The following is a 21486-nucleotide window of genomic DNA, read 5'->3' as shown; positions in this document are numbered from 1 at the left end:
TCTTTTTCAAAGATACGACACGTATTTTTCTAACATTTACATAAACTCGATTTTTGTTTTACGGTTTAATTATCGTTTAGTCATATTTGTTTAGTAATTATACGTTATTAGCATCTAATACTTATGTTTTTTTTACATTGTTCAGTATGTTAATTATATATTCATTTTTGTTACAATGCAAAAGGAATATAAATAAGTAAATTATTGCAATAGGAAAAAGAGAAGAGATTATATAAATTTGTAGGTAAATTAAATAAATATAAAACAAATGATATAAACATAATAAAAATTAGGGATGAATTTCTACGATAGGCAAGTAAATAAATATAACGCGTCAGTATATTCTCTTGCTTATAGTCAGCAAATGTTTGCTTGTCCGGGCGATTTTTATATGTCTCGTAAATTGCGGATGATTGATCGCGGCCGATCGCTTCGCGGCGCAACAAACAAATAATTATGTCACACGCCGGCACACCACTCATTGCTGCAACAGCAGCAGCAGCGGCGGCGGCGGAGCGAAAACAAGAAGCCTCATCTCGGTCGGCCACGAGTCGACGAGTCAATGAACCAAACGCGCAGATAAATCGCCGCGGTCGCGCTAAGATCACTCGTTGATGCAGTCGGGAAAGATGCATCGAGGCTACGGCGGCGGCGGCGCATCACAAGATGCACACGCGAGAAACGAGCGTGCGTGTGTATATATATATGTATGCGTGCAGACGCGAATACGCACGAATCGATCGCGTCGAACGCGGATCGAAGTGGCAATTCCTCTCTTTGACCTCCCGAACCAGGCCAGGCTACTTTAACCCCTTTAAACACTCCGTCACCACATGGCGTTGCCTCGCGTCGCGTGATAACGATATAATCTGCGAAATAGACTAGGAAAACGGTAGTCTTCCCGTCTTTCTCGCTCTCTCTCTTTCAACCTCCCGCGCGATATTTTTTTAAATTTCTCTAGAGAGAAGCAGCGTCGTATCGGAGATTTAAGTTTTCCGCGATTCTCTCGCTAAGTCGACGACGCTGTCATTCAGTACATGAATACATGAATGTAACGTTTCTCGCAGTGCTTCTCCTCTGCCGCGTTTATATTCTTCGCATCAAACTACTTTGTCGCGTGTTACAATATATAGGACACCTAGGCTTGCTGCCTGCATTTATATTCATAGATTCTTGAAAATCGAACCTAAAGTCGATCTTTTATACATGGAAGTTTTTCATTATTATACCTCATCTTTTTAAGGTTTTAATTTTATTATAAATTGCGAACTAAAATATTCGTGGAAAAACTTTCTTATTTCTTTATTACATTTGCAACTTATTAATTTATTTTCTGAGTTATATAATTAAAGCTAAATAAGTACAACTAATTTAAAATAAACATTTTAAATTATACAAATAAATTAAAAAACACGTGATAAAATATTTTGTCTATATAGGAAACTAATTTTTTGTGCGATTTTTTTTGTACAAATTTTTTAAAAATTGAAAAGTACCTACGTGTCATAAGTGTGGGAAACGTAAAAAAAGTCAAATCAATGCGTTTTTCATTTTGGACATTATGAATAAGCATAGATGCATATCCAGCGACTTTTTTTATATAAGAAAAAAAACGCACTCATACAAAGTTATTAAATAATTAAATATATAAATTTCATTTTAATGTAAATCTTCTAAGAAACATCTCTGGCTTATCGTTTATATTGCTTTTTAATTTTTGACACTCTGTAGACACTTTTCAATTTATACGATTTTGCTTTCGCGCCGTTAAACATCGATTAACGTCTTTGGTTGCACGTGGTTTACCTTACAAATGCAGCGAAAACAGCTCGTGTTCAGAATCTTGTCGACGGTAATGTCATCCCCCTCGACGTCGCAGGTCTCTCGGCTTCCTGCAATCGAATAGCAACAGACATTAGTGAAAAGGACGAACAAAATCGGAAGCGCATTCGCGATACCGGCTTTACATCGCGCCGTAATAGACCGATGTATGAGCGATAGAATAGAGACGCTACAATCACAATGCAGCACATTCCTATTGATTGATCGACTTTCGTATGCTAGAGGCTTCTTCGTTTCTTAATACGTAGAACCGAGTGCTTGAGAATTTATTATTAAATTTTAAACAGCGATCACATACACGATTATAGATGGAAATCGATACTATATATAAAATAATATAATATAATGTCTATAATATAATATAATAATCAATTTTAACAACGTTCTAATAAAAATCATTTATCGCTAAATCAACGCAATAGACTGAAATAGTGTAGAAATAGAAGGAATTAAGTTTTTAATAATTAAACTGAGACGGTAATTATTTTCCGATACCGAGTTTTTTTTTTTCGTAATAATAATCTTTTGTAATTGTAAAAATATTACACGAGAAAGCACAAGTTTACAAGTGTTTAAGATTTTTAAGGTCATTATAATTGATTTTCTAAATTTTTAATAGGACTTTGTTTTTCTTTGTTCTCTTTTGCTTTTGTTCGCAAGAGTTAAGCGGGACATGGACGTCGTGAACGTACCTTGGGACGTACCGCGTTAAACTCTCCATTTTCCGGCAAAAATTGCGCTCTGCTGCTAGATCATCGGGAGCCACCACCAACGTTCCCTCCCGGTTCCCTCGCGCACGTATTCCTGCACACTTTAAGCAACTTTTCTGTAAAATTTTTTTCTCTCTCTCTTCTTTTCTATTTACACTTTCGAAGCATAATCCGTCAGACTGTTAAATTTCTAAACATCGAGTAATGCTCGTTTTTTATTTTTGAATCTTCATTTGAGCGTAATTTGTTTTGTTACTATATTCTTTATTTTATTTTTTTTTTTTTTTGTACTTTTGTGTTTCTCTAGAAAAAATATTACGTTTTAGGGCAGAAGAGACTATCACCTTTTTCACTTTTTTTTTACATTTCCTTTTTATTTCTTCTGTCAGTAGAGAAAGTCGACAAAGTTTGGCGTTTTTCTCCTCGAGAAAGCGCTTCGTCTATACTCTGTCACTGCTCTCAGAGATTTAACGCACGTGGCGTATAGCTTTCGAGGCGGCTTCGCTTCATTTATCCCATCGACCCATTTTTTCGCGAGAGAGAGAGAGAGAGAGAGAGAGAGAGAGAGAGAGAGAGAGAGAGAGAGAGAGAGAGAGAGAGAGAGAGAGAGAGAGAGAGAGAGAGAGAGAGAGAGAGAGAGAGAGAGAGAGAGAAGAGAGAATAATTGATTCGCTTCGTCGATAATTTTTCGGACGAACGATTGCGCAACTATACGAATATTGCCACTTTCTTGCGGAAATGATCAATATTTTTATCGCGTTCGATTTTTAGAACATTCGGGGCTAAATGTGTAATGATTTATGATATTTGTTTTACTCGTAATCCCTGTTGACAGATCTAAAAAGACTCCAATATTACGATTTATAACATCGAGGATTTTTACAAATACAATATGAATTATGTAGTTTTTGAAACGTACTATCGTAACAAAATTTAATCTAGCATAGTGCTCTAATATCATTAGCAAAGTATTTCTTATTTCTGCAAGAGAAAATAATAAAAATTCTCAACAGTTTTTTTTATAATTTTTTTAAGGTTAGTTAAAATACTGACATTTGATTTTGTTTTTATATTTCGCGAGATTAAAATGAGCTCATAAAACATAATCGCAAAAATTAAACAGTAACAAATAGAAATAGAAACATTCATTTCAATCATTTTCGTAACTCCTCCCCTGAAAATATATCAAGCGTCAATTGTCAAAGTGTAAGCGATTAATTTTGAAACTGTTGGATAAACACGAGAAATTGTAAGAAATCGCAAAAGACAAGTGGCAATAATCGGAGATTATTCGTTCGTTTTCGAAAGGAACTAATACTGATATTATTAATTAAATATATTAATTAGCATTATCATGTGTGTGTTGCTTTTGCTAACTATTAGAAAAATATTGACACATATCAAAATGCGCAGGAATGCGTGTGCGAGAAAGGTCGTAACGTTGGCGCGTTTGTGGTCGTTTTTCCCCTCAAATTTATTTCTTTTTCTCGTTTTCATTTATCAATACACATTTCTTTCTGTCGTTCATTTCGTCTGTGATTTTTTACGCGAAAAGACGGCAAAACGCATGAGATAAACCGCGAAACACTTGTGCTCAGTAAATTTTAAATAGCCTCACAAAGCTTTTCTCAATCTTTTTACAATCGTGTTATCTATCTTTTTTCCTTTTATTTTTCTATCCCTATTCCATCTCCATGTGCTTTCTATTTTTTCTCTCTCTGATACTCCTCGAGCTGATTGCACGGTTAAAAACTCGGAGAGCAGTCTGAAGAGAGCGCGCAATAAAAGCGGTACAAAACTCGCGCTATTCATACGTCAAATGTTACGCGTGCAATAAACACACGTAGATAATCAGAATTTGTATATACCGAGTGTCCCATTTTAAAGGACCCACTCAAATATCTCAGAAACACTGCGTTAAATCGAAAAATGTTTCCTACAAAAGTTGTCTCACCTTTATTTGACCTTGGAGACGCCGCCCAAGGTCATATGAATATTACTGTTATATCCCCCTCGAAACCCTACAACTTTTGTAGGAAACATTTTTCGATTTAACGCAGTGTTTCTAACAATGAGATATTTGAGTGGGTCCTTTAAAATGGGACACCTGGTATATTCAAGAAAATTAACACTTTGTTTGTCATAGCAATTTTTACATGGATCGCGTCTGCATTTCTTTGATAAAATCATAGTTTTTAATAGTTCGTTAATAATTGAAAGAAATATCTGGAGACTTTTATTTCTCAATTAATTCATATCCATATGTAATTTTCGAAAATACAAAAAATATTAGTACATATATGTGACATGACAAAGTGTTAAATCGAACACTGAAATTGAGTTTCAACGAATTGAATTTAATTCTGAATATATTTACGATGCTAATAAAAAAATTAGAAGACTTTGATGAGACACACAATAATGACATTAATCTTTGTTCGACGAATATTTGACGATTACAATTGCTGAAAATTAAATTTATTTTGCAAATTATAAATTTCGAAAAATATTACTTTTTACAATTTACAATTAAGTTTTTTAAATCAAATTTAAATAATCTCGATATTCATGATAAAAAAAAATAAAGATAGAAAATTTTCATCAAGGAAAATCGTCTCTTCCAATTTATCTATTATTTAAGAAATTTTGCCAAGCATATATAACATATAGCTTACAATTAATTTATATTCTAACAATGTCATGTTTTTCTTGACAATGAGCTCTTACTGCCAACTGCGACAACAGAAAATTAGTTGTTAAGGAACGCGATGCATCAATCTATTTTTGGCACGAAGCTGAAAAAGATGTGTTAATCCTAAACTTGGCAACTACTTGAGAAATAAGCTTATAATAAGAAATCTAAGAAAATATATAAAATAGACATTAAATCAACGACAATTTAACATAATAAAAATAAATCTACATCTTTTATACCTATGTACATATTTACATATATATATTTTTCTTTTTATTTAAATTTCCTATCGTTTGTACCTTATATAATAGAAATTTATGATAATATATAATAGATTAGAAAAAAAACATACAAATTACATATATCCGTACATATTTAACATTACGTACGTTTCAACCGCGAACAAAAACCTACGAATGCACTTGATCACACAGAGTGTGATACATCATATACTGCCAAGCTTAGAATTAATTGTCGGATAATGCCGTGAACCTAATAATCGATCCCGGACGGCGCTAAGACGTTTGCTTTCTCGGTTTCGAGGCGTCGGCGTGACGCGTATCGGAAGCATTCGAGGAATCGTACTTTGCTCTCGCGATTTCTGCGAAATACGGCGCGAGTAGTCGGTCGTTGTTGATTAGTCCCGAGTATAGCAACGCGGGGAACATGGCAATTTCCTGAAAGGCACACACAAGCGGAGCCCGCCGTCGCGTCCTCGATTATGTTCCGCAAGCGGTAGCTCACCTCCGCTCGACAATTTCTGCGGTGCAGTCAGCTGTCGACCGATAGCGCGCCGTATGATGCACAATTTTGAAAAAGGACGAAAGAAAAGATGAAATTTACGTATTCGCGGCCTAATAATTGGCCGTTCAGGCCGAACTGCCAGATTACGTTCGATCCAATTTCCGACGAAAATTACGCGTGTGCAAAAAGATGAGATTATATTGGCGTAAATTGGACTTTAACAGATTGATTTTAAAATTGAATTTTTTTTACTCTAAACTAATTTATTTTTATTTTCTACAATATGCAGTAAGTGAAACGCATAAATCGGGCGTGTGAAGTTGGCACCCCTATGTTATGCTATCATAGTTCTGTTAAGAGTTCTGAGTTATTTAGAACCATAGGAAGAGTTTTTGATAATTTTTAGAATTGGTTCCGGTCATTACGATAACGAAAATCAGTTTAAAAAAATAGGGGTGCCAACTTCACATTTTTTTACACATCGAGTTCTAATAGTTTTGAGCAGAGTTTTAAGGTTCTTTTAAATAGTTATATAGTTTCTGATTATTTTTTGAAAGAGTTCTGCAATTTTTAGATAAAAAAACGTACCTTCAATATCGAAGATATTTCTAAAATATCTTCGATATTGAAAGTATGTTTTTTTATCTCTATAAAAATTGCAAAACTCTTTCAAAAAATAATCAGGAACTATGTAACTATTAAACAATTTAAATTTACTCATACCTCACGGTTGCTCCTTTGTTGCCCGATGCCTCCTCGCGGGCCTCCTTCTCGTAAAAGTTTCGAAACACTTGCACTCGCGTTATTTTTTTTTCGTTCGCGACGCGCGGCCACGCCCGGGTTTTAGCTATCACAATCTTCGACGCGTTTCGGTAAAACGCGAGACTCGCGAGAGCTTATTCGCGCGCGAATAAAACCGAAGCTCCATTTTCGCGTCGCCGCTTTTTCCAAGACCCACTTTTCGCAGGGGCTTATCGAACGAAGATGATCAAGAGAGCGACTTCGTCGCGACGCACTCAAGTCGCCGAAGGATGCAGCGAGACGAACATTGAGCGCGATTCACGATCGACGAGATCAATTTCACGTGTGCGATCGCGATCGGATTTATACGATAATTAATTGCCAAAGACGCTAATTAATACACTCGTCCTTTCGCGGACTGGTAAGAAGCGCGCGACCTTTGATGACGAATAATCGAAGAAGAGCACTGGAGGTGGAGCTAGACTGGCACTGCCAGGTTCGGAACGTGCAACGATACGTCGCGCCGAGTCGTAGTGGAGGGGCATTGTAGGGATCGCGACGTGGGAGCTCGGCGAATCACGTCGCGATTACATACCTCACCACTACGACCTGCTGGGGGTATGTAGGCGCGACGTGATTCGCTGAACCTCGCACGTACGTTACGTCGCGATCCCTACAATGCCCCTCCACTACGACTCGGCGCGACGTATCGTTGCGCGTTCCGAACCTGGCAGTGCCAGTCTAGCTCCACCTCCAGTGCTCTTCTTCGATTGTTCGTCATCAACGGTCGCGCGCTTCTTGCCGGTCCGCGAAAGGACGAGTGTATTAATTAGAATAATTAGCGTCTTTGGCGGTTAATTATCGTATAAACCCGATCGCGATCGCACACGTGAAATTGATCTCGTCGATCGTGAATCGCGCTCAATGTTCGTCTCGCTGCATCCTTCGGCGATTTGAGTGCGTCGCGGCGAAGTCTCTTGATCATCTTCGTTCGATAAGCCCCTGCGAAAAGTGGGTCTTGGAAAAAGCGGCGACGCGAAAATGGAGCTTCGGTTTTATTCGCGCGCGAATAAGCTCTCGCGAGTCTCGCGTTTTACCGAAACGCGTCGAAGATTGTGATAGCTAAAACCCGGGCGTCGCCGCGCGTCGCAAACGAAAAAAATAAGTAACGCGAATGCAAGTGTTTCGAAACTTTTATGAGAAGGAGGCCCGGGGAGGCATCGGGCAACAAAGGAGTAACCGTGAGGTGAGTAAATTTAATTTATGTAATAGTTACATAGTTTCTGATTATTTTTTGAAAGAGTTCTGCAATTTTTGGGTAAAAAAACCTTTCGAAAAGTACCTTTTCAATATCGAAGATATTTCTATTATACTTCAATTACCGTCGTGTGGATTATGCAATAAATTTTTGTGTAATCTTAGTCCGTGCCTGAAGTTCGATCTTTTTTATTATTGATTATAGATTCTTCTCTTTATTGCAAATTAAAATATTCAAAGCATTTCATCATGAATACATGAATTTATATGAATGAATGAAACGGAAGTATTAACCTGACACGGTCTATCCTGTTTACTGCATGCTATTCTTGAGAAAGAAGTACAAAAAAGTATATAATATTATTTTTTTTAGATTTTTTTTATTATGTAGCAATTGAAAAATTAAACTGTGTACTTTATATGTATATTTTATGTATATATATAATATATGTGAAAAAATGTATTTAATCAAATATTAGAACTTAAATTCAACATTTCATAAAAGTTTGATAAAATCTTTAATTATCGGAGCTTTATTGAATCAAAACGATTCAATTAAATAATGGAGGATGCTTATAAATAACTACACTCGCGTTCGATAATTCATCGAACCATTATCAATTTTAATATATTTGATATTTCTTATTATTAGATATGCTTTGAAAATTCAGTTTCACAATTTTGAATATTTTTCTAGAAAATCTCTCATAATATATATTATCTCTTTTCTTTCGTATACAAGTTTTTTCCATGTACATTTTTCAGACAGAATAGCTTTCACCAAGTTAAGATAAAGGATCCTAAATCCATAGGATCGAGCAAACGAAACCAGCGAAAACCCGGGACGCGCTTTAAAAAGAATTTGCTTGATTGAATTTTTTTCCGACGATTCGTCTACATCGTGGAAATTTCGCAGACGAACAAAGCGATCTCGCGAGCGAGACGGCAATGACTCCGCACGAGCCGCGAGATTTCGCGACCCGACTTTGGCGCAAATAGAACGGCAGATAATGGAGATAGACTAAGAATAGAGTATTTAAAAGGGGTAAATGGAACGCGACGGGTGACCCGCGTGTGCGCATACAGATAACAAACCAGCTGAAATCGGGAATTTAAATCTCGTTAGGCAACGAATATTCGTGCGCCGCTCTGATAGCGACGAATGTTTTCACACATGGTTCGATATCGTATCGTGTAAATATCACTCGGGACAATTGTTACGAAACGCGAGATAAGGGTGCTTTTATGTTTTTAACGCGTCCTGATTCGCGACTTTTCTACCTTTAATTTGCATTGATTTATTTTCGTTTGCATTTTGTGACAAAAACAGTTGAAACATTTGTAACACTACCAAAAGAAACTAATATTCTCCTTAACTTTCTCTCTTCCTTGAAAAACTGAGAATTATAAATAAAAAATTTTAAATGTCGATCAAAATAAAAAATGAAAGATTTAAATGGTGTTGCAGATCGATATTTTAAAAATGTGACGAATATAAATTAATGAAGTCTCTTTGTTTTTAAAGCTCTACTAAGAATACAGAATAGGAATTTGATTTATCTCCAGCACATTTTGGATGGAACGGAATTTGATGATATATGATTGTTTTTTTGCAATTAACTGCGATAATTAATTTATTCGAATTTACTAATATAACTTTGTTGAAAGAGATTAGGAAAAATGTTATTTTAATCTCGAGTGCATTAACCTTGGAATACTAATTTTTATTACAATAATATATTAATGTTGATGAACAATAGAACAAGTATTTTATAGAAAAATTAGAAAAATAAGAGCATCGTTTTTCTTATAATTTAAAATACATAAATATGTAATATTTCTTCTCGAGTTCTTTTTCACTTGACGTATATATTATATTTCAAAGTTACAACGATAAAATTTTGTCAAAGAACAAGCGCAGTAATAATATTTTATAATCTCGAGTACAGTGTTCTCCATTGCTCTCGTTGGTATCCGAATGCATTCAAACAACATCGATCGAGTTTCGATGTTGGCACACTCTTCTCTAAGCACGATCAGCTATCAAAATAACATACGCTTGCAATCAGTGCGCGTGCTTCTCCGTATGCTCTTGTAGTACTCACCTACTATAGTGTCCGAGGTGGCGGTGCAAGCGAGATGTGCCACTGAGAGGAGGAAGGCCAGGGCCAAAGCCAAAGTCGGCGATATCGAAAGTAACCGTGTCAACTCCATGTTTAGGAGAGACCTGCACCTGCTCCCTGCCGCAATAATTTGCTGAAAGAACAACCGATAAGATAGTGTCGTTAGTCACGTGCTTCCGAGATACTATTTGTCGATGTATACAATACAGTGTTTTTAACATACAAACAGATTTATATTTCCGATAGAGAAAAAACACGAGCTTCAATATTTATTTATATATTACAAATTATCTGTAACTATATATATATATATATATATATATATATATATATAATATATATAAATAATTTTCAAATACATAGCAAATATTAGAGCGAATCTTACAATTAGTTGCAGGAGCCCAAACACAACTCATATTTTCTTTCGGTTTATATAAATCCACATTTTCAGGATAATTCTAGGAGCATTTTTCATAAGGATTAAATATTCTGACGAAATGTTTGGAGAGCTATGTTAGATTTAAATTTATCATTAAGCGTATTGTTCGCCATTAACATTGATACATGATAGTCTGCTGTATTTCCGCGATTTTCGCACGCTTAGACACATAAAGTTTCACCGCGTCTAATGTAAAATGTATGCCTATATGTATATATACATATATTTAACCTTTCGCTGAAATCACGTGCGGCACTCACGTTTTTATTTAAAGCTGCAATTGTTTAATCGCTCTTGTTTTTTTTTTTCAAACGCGCGACGAAAAATCGAGAGGAAAATTAGACGAAAGGGAAATGCTGCGTAACAAAGAATATGTATATGCATGTTATCGAGCGAATATGCCGGCGCTCGATGTGCATTATTCAACTCATTAAGTGCATAATGCTCTCTCGAAATGCGTCGGGTGAGAATCTAACGAGCCTCGTCGGCGCACTTGATTAATGAGAAATTCTAGCGCATTCGCGAGAGTGTTTCGCGTTTACCTACATCGACTCCCCGCGGCCGAAGGCGACTAATATCTCTTTAATCGATTACGAGGTCGAGATCTACGCAGGTCGTATCTTTTGTATGCAACGCGAGCGTCGTTACACCCACGACGAAATGTCTCCACGTCGCGATAAGGTGACTCGACAAATCTATTAATACGCGTACCTTACACACGTATAGCTCTATTCGCCAAGAAGGCACGCACGCGGCATATCGATAGACGTGATCGTAAAAAAGAAAAAAAGAATATTATTGCCGCCCAATCGGCGAGGACCGAGAATCGAGAAATTTACGAGTCGATTCTCTCTCTCTCTCTCTCTCTCTCTCTCTCTCTCTCTCGATCAAATGCTGGTCGACACTTTGACGAACGCTGAGAGAATATTCCTGCAACGCACAAATAGATTGCGTCAAGTGCGCGAAGATAAGTATATTAATCACGCTGAGTTTTAGTTACTCGAGACGTTTATTTCGAAAGTCGTCTAGGTCGGCTGAGATATTTGAATCGCGCAACACCACGCCGTGTTTTCATCGCGCTTTTACGATACGGTAATAAATGGTAGGTTAATGTGTATGGAAAATATGAATATATTAATTATACGCTTCTCTCTCGCGCGCCTTTCGACTATATATTTTTCACAAAATCTACTTCCTATTTCGTTCAGACGTTGTCTGTCGCTTTCTATTGTGGCATTCATTCTATATATCTTTCCGAATTTTAATATGAAATAAAAATATATTATATCCGAAACTCTCTCTTTTTCAATTATAAGTGACAGGAAACAGATGATTTGACAGATCGATTTTGAGGAATATCATCGTCCGATAACGTGTTTACGCCTTCTCCGATACGATTCGTAGAAAATTGTGCTCCACCGTGCATAATGACGCGCATAATGACGCGCCGACACGGGATCGTTTGTAATCACGTGGATTGTTTGCACGAGGGAAGGCGCGAATAAATAACACTCGCGCGACGCTTATTTGCAAAAGGCCGCGAGGGGAGAGAACGCGCTCTTGTACTACGTAGTAGGCTGTTTACATGCAAACTCGTAGATCTATAATCTCCAAATCGCAGATGCCGACAATGTAATTGGGCTGTTAACATTCCGCGCGATTACACAGGTAAAATTTGTCGCGATGTACAAGTAGAGAAACTTGTCTACTATAAATCCAGTAGTGCGATTCGGATGATATCATACAAATAATCGAATAAATTCAATTTAAAAATATTACTCCAACATTTTCGAAATTTTTAGGTACCAAAATTTATATTATTTAAGTATATGCTAGGATTTTAATAAATTGAACGCATGAACGTTAAAAATATAATAAATCGAAAAAGATTGAAAAATCGACATTTTATTATTACCAAACATCAAATATGATCTTTGATATTTATGTACGATGTATATGTTCCTTATATTGCTGGAAACGGAAAGGTAAATTCGCGCGATTCACGCCGTATAAACTTGTGAAAGACATACATAAGTCTCCCAGAGAGATAATATGTACGGATTGGATTACGCGGATATACACGTAGCAGCATGAAAAGAGTGCGAGAGGATCGCGATTACCGAAATTACAATAGACACTAAATTAATAATCACGGGATGAGCTATTTTCAAATCTACGAAAGTGGATGCGCATAAATTAACACGCAAAAAAATTATCGCTATTTTTTGTATCTGATAGAATATCGTTTGTCACAGATAGAATTTTTTAGTTCTGTCTCTGTCATTTAGATTGATTACGTGCAAAATATATACGATATTACAATATTTGCTAATTGTTTATCTACCTCAGTTAATTTTTCGCACCTACAAAATTTTTGCTATAGTTGCAAAATCATTTTTTTTAGTGAACAAATATAAAAGAAAGTCGGATTTTTATTTGTGTATCGAGAAAATAAAGATTCAGTTTTAATTTAAGTATAGGATATATACAGTGCTATATACTTGTGCTGTCAAACACTATATATTATGCAGTCGATTGAAAACAAAGACAAAAAAAGGTAAACAGAATTAATTATTCAAAAAAATTGTAATATTATTAGGAATAATTTGATTCTTTTTTTAACGCGTTCAATATCGATTAGTACAATAATCGGCGTGCAAAATCGGCGAGCATTTTAACACATAAAGAGTTTTGAGTATTTTGCGCGATTATTCTCGTACAGGCAGGCATAAGCAGGCAGGCAAGCAAGCAGGCAGACAGACAGACAGTCGTAAAACATCGGCGTGGAAAATTTTGCCGGTGCACACGCACACCACTGCGTATATGAAAGTATATCAAATTCACGAGTGGAGCCGGAGTCTTAAGTGGAACAGCTCTATTATGGGGCGTGATTAATAAATATTCGCACGACTCGCACACACACATACATATATACATATACGCACAGGTAGAGGCCGGGTCCACCTGATCTGCCAGCTGTGCGTGCACTAAGCGCGTCGACAAATCGCGCCGCCGCTTGTCATTGATGTATTTAGCGGCGACAATGTTGAGCAACATTTATCAGAGAGACTAGAAGAGAGAGAAAGAGTGCCCGTGTTCGCATACACTATTTTAAGCGTTTATTCAGGAAGGAAACCCGCTTGGCGTGACGGCGCTTGCTCGTATACATACAGCCGCGGCTTGTACTCGCGTACGCACGAGCGTAATTACGCACATTTAAATAGAAATTATGACTCATCGCCGCTGCACGGCGTCTCGGATGTCTTTTTACCGTCGTCGTCGATCTCCTTGGCTCCCTTAAAAATATTTCCTCGATATGATTTCTACTTCTCGCATTATTCATCGCCGCATCACTATCGAATATGATGACATCAATCATTGTTCAATAGATAAAAACTTTTCTATTGAACTCATATAATAGTGATATAAAAGTCATAGAGCAGAGATAGTCTCTATAGTTTTTCATGAGTAATTATTTTGAAATAATATAAAATTTTAGATTTCTTTTCGCAAAATTATAGGTATGAAAATAATTTGTATTTTACAAAATAATTGTATTTTTTTATTGGACAATTTTTCTATCTCCTTCAAAATGAAGAAAAATTTATATCGCCAATAATTTAACTATAATTGGGTGTGAATCTTTTTCTTACATCTTTATTTTTAAAAATTTTTTACTTCTACATTTTTTTTTTTTCAACTAATTACTATGTATTCTCGACGAAAATGTAATATTTATTCCTTTCGCGGGACGATAAACTTTCAGTTCTTCGCTAAATTTTACTTTAGAAAGAAGGCAATATACTATGATCGTAAATTGTCGCTCTGTCGTCCTCTTTGCGCGCACTATTATATTGAACTATTAATAGTCATTACCATTTTCACTTCAGAGAATGCTGTTATTACTGTTATTCCTCCTCTCCGCTATCAGCGTTTCCCAGCGATCGTTCTCGTTTTGCTTCGGACTTTTAATTAGGATTCCGTCATGACGAGAGCTCTCCGGGCTCCAGCTGCTTCGAATACGTTTTTTTTTTCTGAGCGCATCGCTAATTCGCCGACTAAGCGTTCCGATCGAATCTCGACAGCGGCGAATAAACTCGTAACAAGCGGCGCCCCAAAGGGACGTTCTAGGCTCGTTGCACCGTAGAGTGCGCTAAATTAGATCGTAAGCACCGTAGGAATTCAAAGAGGCGTCCGCTAGTGGCTGTTTTACAGTCTACTAGCGATAATATTATTATATTTAAATATTTGGATAATTAAGAGTATATTTTTTCAATTATTTAGAATTGATATTGAACGATAACAACATTGATATAAATTTCGTTGCCTTATTATTTTAACAACTAATATAAACAACTAATGCCAAAATATGCAGATTTTCTTCTTCATATACATATGCGTGTTATATTCTATAAATTAAAAAATTATGTCACTTTTCTTTCGATTTTTACGACTAATTAATTCCAACGATTGACAAGAGGTTCCAACATATTCTTCGAGGCATAAATACCGCGATAAAAGTGTCGATATTATTTTTTTTTTTAACGGTCATCTCCGATGATGCGCCGATACTAAAGACGGCGACTAAATTATCCATTTCGTCAGGTATGCGCCCCGTTATTGGCCAGCCGGACTCGTGCGTGAGTAGACAAAATGTCAAGATTTGATTAATGAGACTCGGCCCGGCTCTGCGGCCAACTATCGGAGAAATTAAGCGGAGCAGCTCTCGATTAGCCCGGTTCATCCGCCCAGCGGCGACTTTACCGATTATATCTTCGACTCGAAATGTCTGCGTAATCGTGCATTAACGGGATGGGGGTGGGGGATAACATAAGTTCACACGACGAACATATTTGAACATCGCTGATAAACGTCGATGATGAACGCGAAGATGCGGAGTGCAGATTTCTTCGACCCGCGCCATTTCGAATTTGATGTCGCGTATAATCTATGCGAATTAAAAGTGGCTAATGAATAACGGTATACAACACGTATTGTCATATTGCAATGGTTGTATGCAACGATTGTATATTATCTTGCCCTGTGTGACATAATGGCGAAACGATGCGCTATGTAAAAGCTCTTTTTTCAACGCGTTCTTCCACTTTCGTTCTTCACGTTCTTCAACCGACACGTTTCGCGTGTTTTATAATAAATTTACCCGTGATAATTAACGGTGCGATAATTGAAAGCCGGATATTTTTCTGACGCAACGCTATGCATTTGCATATCTATTCCTCTCTTTCAGCGAAGCATTTCACCTTCCTTTCAGTACCGAAAGGCCCGCCGGCAATTATTCTTATCGATAAACGATATCTTTCTTTCTCTCTTTCCGCGCGCGGTTGCTATCTAAAATCAATATTTATAGTGGAGGTCCGCGTAAGGTGCTAATCGTTGATAATTGAAGGCGCTAATTGCACAAGTTCCATATCTTTATTACTACATACGTAAGCCAAATTTAAACAACGCATGAAAAACGCAAGATAAGAGACTCTCACGCCGCCTAATATCATACCGTCTCACGTGCAAAACGTTAGCTGCATTCTTTATGGCGCTTTATATCCTCTCCTCTCCGTGTCCCACTGTGCACAAGGAACCTCTCCTCTCCTTCTCTCTCTCGCTTTCTCAAGAGTGGCATTCCTTCTCGCAGCCCTTCACCTTTTTCCACTCTTCTGCCACATGCCGCTCACGGACACGTGCTCGTGTTTATGTGCCCTCCACCGTCCGACTTCTCCCGTCGTCTTTCTCTCTTTTTTTTCTTTCTCTCTCTCTCTCTGGCTCTCCATTACGCGTCGTTGCACGACGTACTCATTTGCGCGCGGTGCGTGCGTGCATGCATGCGTACGCCTCTCCGTGTGTGAAAAAAACGCAGTAGCTTGCGCAAAAGCGCAGAGTACGGTGCACGTGCACGTGCAACGAACGGGAGAAAATAAGGAAGAGGGAGAAGCAAAGAGAGAGGAGGGAGAAAGGGGAAACCGGCAGGTAGCTCGGTCGCCTTGCGTTTACGAGAAGTGTATCGTGCGGTGGAAACACCTGCGGTACCTGCACGAGGCTGATTTAAAAGGATGTTGGGGATATCCCAACGTGCGCATCGTATGCACGGATTTATGATTGATCGTCCCGACGATGATTTCGAGCGCGTCTCTCTCTCTTCGTATAATTCGCAATTGACGATTATATCGAAATAATGATCATTAAATAAATATCGAAATAAATATTAAATAAATAATTATATAAATTAAATATCGATGTATAAAATATTAAATAAGTGATTATAGTACTTAAATAACATTAATTTTTTTTGTCAACTAATTAATTTGAAATTATAATTGCGTGTATTATATTTTATTGTCTTTTGTTAGGTTATTGCATCCTAATATTTAATTTTTTTAATTCTAATTTGAAAAGTTACACAGTTGAAAAATTTGTGTTAAATTTAACAAATATCACCTGTCCCAAACGGTCCACAGAAATTTTTGTGTTAATTTAACATAATACGGATATGTTAAATGGTGACACGAATATTGTGTTAATATTTTAACATAAAATAAATGCAAACTTCAAATAAACTTAAAATAAATTTTGTGTAAAATTAACATAGTTTTAATGTAAAAATTAACTAAAAAAATTGTTAATTTTACATTTTATCATCCCCACTTATATTATAAAGTAAAATTAACATTTTTTTCTGTAAATTTTAACAGATAAATCTTGTCACTAATAATACGGAACATATTTATTGTGTAAAATTAAAAATAGATATACATTGTGTTATTTTTACACTTTTTTTTAGTTGTTTTAATAATTTAACATTTGAGTCCAATTAACATAACAGCAATATGTTAAATTAACACATGAATGTGTTAAATATTTAACACAAAAATTTTAACGGGGACCGTTTTTAACAAGAAAACACAAATTTTCCAACTGTGTATTATTCTCATTTTTTTTTCTTTTTAGCATCTTATTCTATGTCTTTCATGTTAGTAATTATATTCATATATTCGGTTTATTTGCACTAAAGGGATCTCTTTTATCTCATTTATAAATAAATAAATAAATAAATAAACAATTGCTAGACGCGAGGTAATGTTTTTGAGAAGTAATATGTCAGGCTCTAAGAGAAAGAGAGAGAAATATCTTGTATATAATCCATGAAACTGTATATTTTTTTTACGATTGTGTGCGCACTCATCGGGACGTTGTTCCTGCAGCTTATTTCGCGCAACGCAGAATATTGCCGCGATCTCTTTCGGTATATTTTTATTACGGCTATATATTTTGCCGAACGTGCCGCGCATCCCCGAGTCGAAACTTCGTCGAGAAAGTTACGATTCTCAGTGTACGTTATTCTAAGAAAGACAGTTACGACGCGCCGCGGGATTGTTCGCGCGCGACTTGTAACTCTTAATCTAAGCAGCTTTCGAAGCGCGCGAGAGAGGGAAAAATATGCCGCCGGAGAAATCACGATGAAAATAAAGAATACGCGAGCAGATGTCCGTGTACGCGGCGTAAAAAAAAAGAATAAGAAGAGAAAGAAACCAAACTACTTTTTGCAAATACTATAATCTGATAATCCGTAACCTCGATTAATATGCATTAAGACATTCAATCAAATATGACTACTCTCATCTATTTAATTCTCGACGCCTATAGAAAATTCATAAAATTTGTTGATAAAAAATGTTGTACGAAATCGATAATTTACATATGAAATATTTTTAAAAATCGAATATTGATTTCCTCAAAACGAATATTGAATATATTATACAAAATATACGGCATTTTATAGGCATAAACTTTATTTCGATAAACAGTTTAAACAGAGAAACATATGTCATAAAGTAAAAATATATGTCATTCTACAGATATTTCTACGAAACTTTTTAAAATATTGTCTGTTGATGACAATAGCTTGATAGAAATCGACAATTTATTCTAAAATATTAGATCGTTTCAAATAAACAATCTTTTCCTTTTTTAAAGGAAACTTTCAAAGTCTCTCTTATGTCTCTTTCGCGTTGGATAGAAACTAACTTGAAACTATTTTTTTATCATAAGATTTAATCGCACTTTTTTTCATAATAAGTATATTTGCGAGCGGAAATTTTCATTACTCTATATTATGCATTATTGCCATTATTGTGGCGTATACGAGGCAAGTTTGCGTTTAATGTCTCCGCCTTGAACCATTTCAATTGTGTACGGCATTATACGCGAGAGAAGAGGGAGGAAAAAAAGGCTCGCCGGAGAAGTAAGAGTGCACGATTATATCGCGCGGCTTTTTCTCTCCGCGTTCGGGCACAAGGATGAGAGCGCGCAAAGTTACGGGATTGAAAATAGAGACTGACGCGCGCATTATTCACGTCGTGACTTTCCAGCGTCGACCGTGTTACGTGCACATCGCCGGGGCAGTTTGCCTTTTTTCTCTCTCTCTCAATCTCTAAAGCCCTTCTAAGCCCAACGTTTCTCGTTGTACTTCATTATTTCGACGACAGTGATCATTACTCAGAAAGTTAGTTGAGTCTTCTTTTATTATGTTAAAGTATATACATTGAGATTGATTATACGTCGGTTCGCTTAAGTTTGAGCCAAGTTCACCTTCTCAGAATTCCAATTCTGTCTCATCAAGCCTTATCAAGATATTTAATATTGATTATTGAAAAAATATTTAAATGGAAAAAAAATTCGCTAATTGTAAGATGCCGAAAGATGCATCATTAAAATTGAGATTCTTAACTTTGACAATCTTTATACATAGTGTCTTTCATAACGAAATTCACAAAAAGAAAGAGAGAGCACGATTAAAGTATTTCTCTCAGGTTCTCCATCTTTATTTTTGGATTTAACGAAACGTAACGAAAGTTACATGTTAACGTACGTTTGCGGCTTGTGCTTTTAATTGGACCTGCAAGGCCAGAATACGTGGATAATCTTTCTTACTGACAACTAACAGTTTGTATCTTTGCGATCCAATTAATTGGCGCATTAGCTCCCCTAGCGCGATATATTTTCGGGCGGGCTGTATATTTTCGCGCGCGGATTCGCGCAAAAAGAGGTAACCCGTGTGCCGGAAAGATTGTAATTTTCACGGATTGTTATTCTGAGAAAGACAGTTACGAGGCCTTGGTAAAATCATTCGAATAAATTACAATTCTTAATTTAAATGTCCTTGTATTTCGATCCAAGAAAGCGAGGGGGGGAAAGAGACAAGTCGAAGGAAGACGATCACGAGAGCTTCTTCATACACTATATAGTTCATAATAAAACTATAATAATCGGTAATATAACTATTGGGAAAGAAAAAAGAAAACTTAGTTTTATTGTTAGTTTTAAAAAATTTGATAAGAATATTAATCAAAATTTGATAGAATATTTTAATTCGATGATTGTCATTCATAGATTTTCCATAAACGCCCTAAATATTGAATGTGATAAATTTTCAATTCGTAATCACTGCAAATATTGCATCGAATTTTTTAAAGAATATCTTAAATAAATATAGAAGATTTATTATCATTGATGGAAATATTTTTTACTTTAGTTTTCAATGTGAACGTGAAGGGAAACAAAATGGACATGACATGTTTTTTTTTTTTTTAAATCTTATAGACGATAATGTCGATCGATCGCATTCGCGGACTTTATTAAGTTGCGGGCTTGAAGTCCCCTAGTTAGTTCCTGCCATAAATGATAATTATAGTCGCTGAATATACCGAAATGTCGAGTTTTTTTTTTTTTTTTTTAGTGAAAGTATCTCGCGAAAGAGAAAGACAGAGAGGACAAGATATATTATCTATCAGCCAAATCGACTTTCTTCGCTTATTCCGGCAGTAAAGTGCGAGGCGCGTATATCGGACATTAAATTAATTAGCCGAGGGACCGTTTAACTCGGTAATTGCTTCTTGTTTAACAATAATATCGGCATGTTTTTACATAAAAGCGGCGGAGGGGGATTAGAGGCGCGCACGTATAGGACTACGTTATATAGTCTCACGTACTTAACGCGAACCTATAATAATGAATTATCGTTCGCTAAGCGGTAATAACCGCTTGTCCGATGCGGTAATTATCGACCGCGAACGGCGTCCGGTAATCGCTCATTTAGCAATCGTTTGTTGTAGGCTAATGCAATGCAACATTAAGTCCGCCGATATCGTCGATCTTTATCGCGTGTGGCGTTTACGATCTCTCTCTTCCCGCAATTGGCATATATGGGCGTTCCTCGTCGGCCGACAAGACACGTGTTTCGGATTTTCCGCTATGCAATCTTATATACGGTGTGGCGCGTTTACGCGATTGCTATAATTATCGATTATTTAAATTTCAATGGATTAAAAATAATCGGACGCGGATGGTAGGGTGTGCGTCAGTTTCAAGGAAAAATTAATTTTCATTGAAATTGATCGGCTGTGCCCAGGAAAATTTTTTCTTCGTACAATATCAAGTAATTAAATCTCAATTCGAGATTTTATTTTTAATGAATCCCCTACGTCTCCGATCGATTATTGTTACGCGACCACCGGCTGCGATCGTGTTTACCTTAGGGATAATGCGCACTTGGGATAATTGACGAGCAATCGTCGTCGGGAAAAACGATCGATCGATCGATATCGACAGCCGCTCGTTATGATCATTCACCGTGCCGTTCGCTACAATCGCGTTTTTTTTTTTTAAATCGCGAGTCGGTAAAATGACGGGAAATTAATCAAATAAATGGAGTACAAGAATCCCGCGGAATATTATTTTTCTTCGGAAATATTCGTCAAATTTTCAAAGTCCATCCGCCACCCGATGATTGGAGATCATTAAGCCGCGGCTTTTCGAAGATCCCTTTTTGCGCCGTGTGTGCAATAATTTATGCACATATAAAAACGCATGGAGCTCGGAACCAACTTATCTTTCTCTCTCTCTTTCTTTCTCTGTCGGAGAATC

The 21486-nt window shown here is 36.5% G+C and overlaps 1 protein-coding gene across 2 annotated transcripts in view; it reads right to left on the bottom strand.

The window, feature by feature from the left end:
• The window catches only part of Cv-2 (crosveinless 2-secreting protein), a 41489-nt gene that overhangs the window by 11085 nt on the left and 8918 nt on the right, over nucleotides 1–21486 (bottom strand). For both annotated transcript variants that reach the window (XM_083038095.1, XM_083038096.1), the window contains exons 2-3: nucleotides 10095–10245; nucleotides 1807–1892 (exon numbers count right to left, since the gene is read on the bottom strand). In XM_083038095.1, the coding sequence (XP_082894221.1) occupies nucleotides 1807–1892; nucleotides 10095–10203 (195 nt within the window). In that variant the 5' untranslated portion in view covers nucleotides 10204–10245. The remainder of the gene's footprint in view (nucleotides 1–1806; nucleotides 1893–10094; nucleotides 10246–21486) is intronic.

The sequence above is a fragment of the Prenolepis imparis genome, unplaced genomic scaffold, assembly GCF_030444845.1.
Source record: "Prenolepis imparis isolate NDT839.2.m4 unplaced genomic scaffold, iyPreImpa1.0 SCAF_5, whole genome shotgun sequence".
Classification (NCBI taxonomy): Eukaryota; Metazoa; Arthropoda; class Insecta; order Hymenoptera; family Formicidae; genus Prenolepis; species Prenolepis imparis.
Note: the sequence above shows the minus strand (reverse complement) of the source record. Positions and strands in the feature narration are given on the sequence as shown.